Raw genomic sequence first — 8,491 nt, forward strand, 5'->3', positions numbered from 1 at the left:
CCAATCTTGGGTATTGACAGCAATGCAGGCATCGAGCAATACTACGTACAGTTTCTATTTGGAGATTGCAATGTAGATATAGGAAATTTTATCTTTAAAATTTTTTAAAATTACTAAAATATCCCTTTTAAAATAAAATTTTTTCTCTTTTAATAAAAGACATGCACATGCGGTCCCCAAATAGGGACCGCAAATAGAATTTCTCTAAATATTGACTTAATGAATTTACATCATAACAAAGATCTGGTCTGGTTAATTTCAAATAGAGCATACGTCCAATGAGTCTTCTGTAAGAATTTGGATCAAATAATGTAACACTATCAAATATTTTATCACAAGTCGTACCGGACGCATATACAGCTGCAATGTCCAAACTTTGTGTAAAAGGTTAATTATGTCAAGAAAAATAATTAAATTTTAAACTCATTTACAACTATTTTTATAATTTTATATGTATTGACGACAGTTTTGTAAAAATAAAATTCATATTTAATGCAGTAACATGATTGTAATGATTGCTTGCAAATCGTTTATATAATAATTGTAAAAGGGTTGCAGGAGTAGCATCACTGTCTCTCAACCAAATTTATTCCAAAGAACTCACATTAAATACCACTATATCGAATCAATTGCCAACATAATAAAAATATGTCATTTTGATTTCCTTGGAGCAGTGTCGAAAATTTCTATGAGACTTACAAGTTTTAAGAAAGAATACATGGAAAGTTTTGCCCTGGTCTATTTGTTACAACATGGAGAAACCAGAAGTCCAAAAACAATGACATCAAATAGTGCAAAATCTATATTCAGTCCTTTTTTACATGTAATCAAGGGCACTAATATTTCCAGCAAAATAATCAATATAAAAGAAATTAAATTTACTTCCCAAGCAGGTTTTTTTCCCCCTAGTTTTCGTTCATGTACTATTCCTTCTTCCAGACGCCACCTTTATACCCAAAATCTTCAACTGAGAATGACTCTAACTCTGGACACCAACTCACAGTGACAATTCTTAATGATGGCATAACTTGTTGCAGCGACGACCACTCCACTCCCAGATCCGAGAGAGATTCCAACATCAAGGCCTCTATTTTCCAAACGATATTATCATCTCCCCAAAAGCTCGGATGAAATTCTGCAATATCTCCGGAGGAGATTGAGAGAGACCTTAGCATAGGAAGTGATATAGGGTTGAGCCACTTGGGACTCATCTTTCCGGGATAATATTGGAGACACAGCTCATGGAGTTGCTGTGGGGGAAAGAGTTTGTCAACCTTAGTAATGAGGTCGCTGCCATCACTATTACTGTCAAAACAACTCATTGACAAATATTGCAGTTCTTGGAGATTCACCAATGCATTGACCTCATTATCTCCAATCTCATCAGCGCGAGTAATTTGTAATTCCAATGACCTGAGCTTAGTCAGGTTTATTAGCTCACCAATTCGACAACCTTCTGATTGGTCTGATCTAGCAGGTCTAAAACCCAACAACACTTCAAGGTTGGAAAGCCTTCCCAAACCTTTAGGCAAGCATTCAAGTGAACCGCAATGGCTGACATCTAAGACCTTGAGCTTCTTAAAAGTCACAATGTAAGATGGAAGCGTTTTTAGATTTTGACAATAACTCACGTCCATAATCTGAAGGTTGCTAAGCTTCTCAAGTGAAGATGGCAATTGAACTAGTGGATGAGTGTTGCTCAAGCTGAGGTAAGTTAAGTGCTGAAGGGAGCAAATATGATTTAGAATACCTGAGAGAGATGTTTCAAATATTGATTTGGAGATATCTAGTACCCGTAAGTATCGAGATTGACAAAGTGCTTTGGCAGTTCTTGAGGCAATCTTGTTCACTTCCCCAGTCTTGGTTGTGGACAACAATGCCCGCAACTTTCGATTAGCAATAAGCAGCTTTGGATCTAAATCACTTTTGATCCCTAAATGACGACAACCAATGCCATCTTTTCTAAAGAATGCATCATCATCTGAGATTTTTAGGACCAAATCACGAACCATATCATGAATTGCACAAGTAGAAATCGTTCCATTATATGTCTTATCGACAACCTCTATCAAACATCGATTTGTTAACCCTGAGAAACAATCTTCTCCAGCTTCAGTTGTCGACCTGTTACTTCTCAGTGGAACAAAACCTTCTCCAATCCACCAATAGACCAACTGCTCTTTGCTTATGACACAGTCCTCCGGGAAAAGTGAGAAACAAAGGAAGCATGACTTCAGGTTAGGTGGGAGCTCGTCATAGCTCAATTGAAGTGAGGCCATCAAGCCTCTCTCAGAATCATCATTTTCTTTTAATTCGTCACGGAAATGGTCTAGAATCCGCTTCCATTCATGATATCGGGGCAATTTATAAAGCATCATTCCTCCAACTACCTTAATTGCCAATGGAAGACCCTTGCACTTATCTACAATCTCCTTCCCAATATCCTCTAGCTCAGGACACTCACCTCCTCGTGCTGCAAATGCAATCTTCCTAAACAGTAACCAGCTATTAGCCTTAGATAGGAATTTAGGCCGGTGGATTCTTTCTTCATACACTCCCATCTTTTGTACAACTTCCTCATTTCTGGATGTAATAATGACACTGCTTCCATTTCCTTTAGGCAATCCTTCAGAAATTCTGTACCACCAAGCAAAGTCGTGGCCCCAAACATCATCCAATACAATCAAATACCTCTTCCCTTGGAGATACTGGTTTATTTTCCTCAGCAATTCAGTTCGATCATCTCCCACACTTGCATCTCCCAAGTTCCTTAACATGCTTCTCATAATTTGTTCTTCAGTAAAAGTTTGAGAAACAGAAACCCACATTCTTCTTTCAAATCGTCCCTCTATTTCTCTATCATTGAAAACTTCCTGTGCAACGGTGGTCTTCCCCAGTCCACCCATGCCAACAACTCCAATTTTCAATATCCCATCATCTGCTCCAAACAGCCAATCCTTTATTTTCCTCTTGTCATCTTCCAATCCTACCACTTGTGTATGATCATATACAGGAGAGCTCCAGTTCTGTGACAAGTCATTGCAACCATACACGGGCTCTGGTTGGTTTAAAATCGAGACCCCGAGATAAGTTGCAATATCTTGTTTATTGGTTATTATTTTCTCATGGATTTCTTTGAGGCGCTTTCCAGTCTGATACTGCCATGGAAGCTTTGTGGGATAGATGCACATTAGCCATCCAGTGGAGAAGAGGTCTTTATCCCTTGACAGCAGTTGGCAATCTGCTAGTATGTCTTCTGCTTCGAAAATCAGCTCTCGCAGATCGACCATGATCGTTCGAAGAGTTTCTTTCTTACTCTTTAGCCTCACAGCATCTTTGAGGAAGCTTTGCATTAATACCAGCTGACTCTGTAATTTTTCAAATTGATCCCTGAACTCGCTCAAAATATGGCTTTCTTCTGAAAGAGCTTTAAGCAGTTTTTCCAAGAAAACTTGTACTACTGCATCCACCATGTCTTTTACTGGAAAAAAATTTAAAAGAAGAAATAATAAGAAAACTGTGTCCGTCATTTAACATAACTCCTATAACATAAGAAAACCAGTAAAGAATTGGGTACATCCAGTCAATACTCACACAATCAGTTTTTCTCTCTCCAAAAGTTTTCATTCAAGAAAACATCAATGCTCCAATTACTCATTAACTTACAAAGCAATATAACTTCAAGAGAGAACCCTGGCAGAATAAAAATACAACCCTATGCACACATGCTTTTCTCAAAGCAACTGAATTAGTCGCACCAAAACCTTCCTTATGGAAATTCTAGTTGAGAAATTTGGAAATTCCGTAACAAAACATGGCAAGCCCAAAATCTACCGAAAGGAAAAAGGTTTCATTCATAAACAATCTGCCAAAACTTTAAACATCCGGTCTCATATGAAAAACCATTCAATTTCCAATTCACAAACCAACAACCCAAAGTCACAACCAGAATTTAAGACTTAAGCAAAATCCAAAGCTTCCCATTTAGATTCCAACATCGTCTAAAACTCATATCCCACAGTTAAAAGGATAATCTGATATGGCATCCAAGTGCGATTTCAGAGCATATTTTTATAACTCGGCTAACTATTATAACCAGATTTTCAAGATAGGATATGTTTGCCCTTTATACTGTTTATACAAGAATCATGGAAAACAGGAATCACTAAGAAGCTAGCTTGGTAAACTGATGATATGTACCATACTTGGCTAGGAAGTTATACTATAAAGGAATGGTCACAGATAAAATCTGCTCCGTCAAGCCCACTAAATAACTTTCTCAAGCTAGACAACGACAACAACTTTGACCACTCCTTTATCTACTTTAACATTATTATTATTTTTTTTTTAGTTTGTCTGTTCCGCCATACTTACCCTCTTTTCAATTGTTTACAGGTTCTGGTATTTTGTGAGTTCTCATGTTCTTTGCGAAGTAGTTTCCCTTAGACACTCTTCCCTGTTGTTTCCCTCAATCAAACCGATGCACAATTAAGAATCCCCCCCAACAGATTACCAACCCACCCAGAAGCCAAGATTCTAACAATACTGGACAAGAGTTGTAACTCTTGCGACTATGTAAACATAAGGTCTCTATCTCAGGAATTCGCATATATAATTGGAACAAAACCTCGTAAAAAACAAGCTAAAGACTCAAGTTTATCTTCGTGAGACCAGTTCGTTTAGAATTTAACATTTAATTGAAAAACGATTAATAAGAAAGAACAGAAAGAAATCTCGGTCAGGTTACTCACAGTTGATCGCGTTCGATGTATGGATTCAACAATGATGCTCAGTAACTTTCGAAACAAAGACAAAGTGACTTTGGCCTGCAACAATTGGCACCATGTAATCAGGATCAATAATAACAGATACTATTGCAAATCAAACGATCTAAACTTCAACAGGATCATAATCATACTCACAACTGAACCTTGTAGGAGAAAGATCAGACAAATCGTCGACAGGCTTTCCTTTTTCTTACCAAGAGGTTGGGATTTTGGAACTCCCAATTTTGTTGTAAGGGAAGAACTAAAGCAAGCTTACATACAAGAGGAATGGCTGATGTTCCTCAATGCATAAAGCTCAACCCGTTGCAAGTTTTCAACGTTTCAGACCTGAATTTACATAACCATCCTTGTATATTATTGGAAAGAGTCTTTAAGCATGCGACTTTCGGTTTGGGATTCCAAGAAGAACAAGAGGTCATTATGGTAATGTAATGGCGTCAACTCCGAAGGTCAACTACAAGCCTATGTAAGACAGGCCCACGCGTATTGAGAGAAATACAGTAACAGCGTGATAGCATCATGGAATCTTTCTTCAAACTCCGCGGTTCCTTCCCCTTACCTTCCTGCTCCGGTGACCGACCCAGTCCAAAAGTCATTGGCCGGAAACACAGCACCCTCTAGAAGAACGTAAGACTTCCTTGTGAACTTGTCCAACTTGCCTAACTAGAGTAAGTTTTGAAAATTTGGATGGCCTTTCGGCACATCCTTTCATTAAAGAAAAAAAAAAAAAAAAAAGGATTTATTATATTAATAAATCAATTTAAAATTATCATTGCAGGGACTCGTTTCAGCAATTTGTTAGAGCATCTCCAACAGGTTTTTCAAAATACCAGATTTTTCATAATTTGGAGTTTATTTTAAGGTTTTGATTAAAATACCCCCATATCCGGATCTCTATTTTAGGGAAAAGGTTTAAGGAATAAATAGTAAGCCTCCATATTTGGGGACTCACTATTTATTCCCTAAATCATTTTTATCAATATTTTATTCTAATATATAAAATAAATAATTTTTCAATCATTTATACTTTCTCTCATACTCATATTTATTATAGTTTTAAATAATAATTTTAAAAATAATTTAATTAATTACAAAAATATAAAAAAATTAATTTTAAAAATATTATCATATTCACAAAAAAATAATTTAAATTTTTGTTTAAAATATTTGCTAGAGTAATAGTTCAAAAAATAAGAAAAAATATTGAGTAGTTAAATTTGTAAATATAAGTGAAAGAAAAAATTAATAAAAAGAGAATACAAAAATATTATTTAATAAAATAGAGATAGGGATGGGGAATGTGATGTATGAGGTTTTTGAAAGATGAATAAAATTTAAGAAAAAATTTGAAAAAATGTGATTTTGAGTTAAATTATAAGAATGGGGATGAGGAATGGGACAAGGATGCTCTTAGATATGTTAAAAAAGAAAATATTTGTGCAGGTTCTGGACGTGCTAGTCCTATGCTTTTTTTTTTTCTTTTTTCTTTTTTTTTTTTGAGAAATTGTGAGAGTCATCATTAAAATAAATTAATTAATATTTTTAAATGGACATTTTTCTTTTCTAACTGACTACGCAAGGTTTACATATCCTTAACTTATATATAAATATTTAGTTTATGTTCATTAGACTTGTTTTAGTGGGAGAAACTCTCACTTCTTTTTAGGAATCGTTTAGGAAAACCATTCGAGGGAGGGAGGAGCCCCTCCTCCATTTATTTTTCCTTCGCTTTTGGTTCTAAGTCACTTTTTTTCCTTTGATAATAAAGCTGTTTGGTTGTGTTATATTCATCACCAGGCGTTTGTTTCCGAGTCTTCTTCCTTAACATATCACCCAGCTGGGCGGAGAGATATTCCACGGTGGAGATGGAGGATTTCGGTTTCAAATGGCAGGTGTTCCTGACCATTCAGTTTTGGTCTTCTGAGAGGACAGTTTTTGAGGGTTTACGGCGTGGGTTGGTCATGGAATTTGCTCATGGAGATGGAGTTAGCTTGCGGGTTGGGGTGCTCTTCTATGGGGTATAGGAACTCTGTTTTATCCATGAAAAACAGAGGATTATTTTGGGGATGCATGCCGAGTTGCATGGAGGGGATAAAGCGTCTTCCGAGATGGATCTCCAGCGTAGCTCACGGTGGTTGTCCTCATGGATGGTGACGGGAGTATCAAGCAATGCAGGGTCAAACGGTTGTTGTTTGTTTGTTTTTTTTTCTATGTTTTCGCTTGTTTCATTCTCTGTAGTACTCTGTTTTGTATGTCTGTGTTTAAGCTCCGGGTGCTCTGTGCATGGGGTGACGCAACGGTTTGAAGTTTTTTGATTTTGGGTTATGGTTTGCCTCTGGAAATAAGCTCTCAGTGTGCTGTTTGTCTCTGGTCTCCATCTAGCCGAAGTGGAGTTTGGGGTGTGTTGGTGGATATGGGTTGGCGACGGTGACGATGATGGAGCTGGCGACGGTGAGAAGCCCATGTGCAGAGGGTGATTTGGTTTTGGTTGTTTGCTGTCAGAAATCCTTGTGCAGGAAGGGCGTGGTGCAGGCTACCGTGTGTGTGCAGGCTACCAGTGAAAATCGTGGGTGCTGACAGAAAGTGTTGGGCGAAAGGCTAGTGGGCATACGGTGCTTGTGGAGAGCAGTGTTGGGCGTGGTGCAGGCTATCGTGTGTGTGCAGGCTACCATACGGTGCTTGTTTGTTCAGGGGTCTGTTAGGGTTGTTTCTAATTTAGGTTTTAATAAATATATTTTTGAAATAGACAAGTACCTCTCCTCTTTTGAGGATGAGGGTTGTGAGTCCCCTTCTCTTATAAAGGGTGAAGGTTGGGTAGTTCCTCTCCTTCTTAGAGGATGGGGATGTATTGTGTGGTTTTTTCTCGCAGACGAGCCGAGATGAACATTTCTATTTTTAACAGAGTCTCGCATCTCAGTACGGTGTCGTCATTGGAGAGTTTAGAAGTTTTTAGACATAATCCGGCGCAATGAAAGTTGTGCCCGAGGGAGCGTACAACCGATGGGTAGTTGGCTTGTAATCGGGGCTTGTTACTCGTAATTATTGGTCACAGCTGTAATTTCTTTCATTCAGAAATGAATTGAAGTCTATTTCAAAAAAAAAAACTTATATATAAATATTTAAAAGTTTTATTTGTAGTCATTTTTATATATTCTTTTATGTATTCTACTGACGTGATTGATTGCCTATTAAAAAAAATTAATGCAATCAATCACATAAGTAGAATATATAGAAAATATACAAAAATAACTATATATAATATTACTCATATGCAAGTTTATTTTATTGACAGGCCAACCATACCTAAACTTGTTTTCTAATGAGTAGAGGTGGTTGTCATTCATGCACTATAAATTTCACCTAAGCTGAGATAAAAATAAAAATTAGGTGGTATTGTACTCTCATGGCCATTGTGATCCATTATCAAGATATTTACTCAATGACTTTGAAGTCTATATAGCAGTTAAAATACATCGACCTCAAAATTGATATGTTAATTTCATTGTGCAATAGACCTATTCCAATAAAATATTTGAAAAATCCCATTAATAAAAATCCCTCAAAGCTTATTGGACTTCCATAGTGGTAAATATCTTCCCTCTTAATACTCTGTTTAGTTTGTATTTATTTAATTTTTTCGCTTAGCTTTGTAATGGACAGTTGTAATGGTTTTTCTTTCAATGTAAGGTTATTTGCGAACAAAA

General features: G+C 36.8%; 1 protein-coding gene across 2 annotated transcripts; it reads right to left on the minus strand.

The window, feature by feature from the left end:
* Positions 1 to 629: 629 nt before the first annotated feature.
* Positions 630 to 5,443, minus strand: LOC122318408 (disease resistance RPP13-like protein 4). Of its 2 annotated transcripts, none has more exons than XM_043135715.1 (3): positions 4,931 to 5,443; positions 4,752 to 4,826; positions 630 to 3,481 (listed from the first exon to the last, which is right to left on the minus strand). In XM_043135715.1, the coding sequence occupies exon 3, from the start codon at positions 3,471 to 3,473 to the stop codon at positions 924 to 926; it is 2,550 nt and encodes an 849-aa protein (XP_042991649.1). In that variant the 5' UTR covers positions 3,474 to 3,481; positions 4,752 to 4,826; positions 4,931 to 5,443; the 3' UTR covers positions 630 to 923. The 2 variants fall into 2 exon arrangements, with proteins under 2 accessions (XP_042991649.1, XP_042991648.1); XM_043135714.1 differs by having other exon boundaries at positions 4,923 to 5,443.
* Between the last annotated feature and the right edge of the window lie 3,048 nt (positions 5,444 to 8,491).

The sequence above is a fragment of the Carya illinoinensis genome, chromosome 8 (assembly GCF_018687715.1).
Source record: "Carya illinoinensis cultivar Pawnee chromosome 8, C.illinoinensisPawnee_v1, whole genome shotgun sequence".
Lineage (NCBI taxonomy): Eukaryota > Viridiplantae > Streptophyta > Magnoliopsida > Fagales > Juglandaceae > Carya > Carya illinoinensis.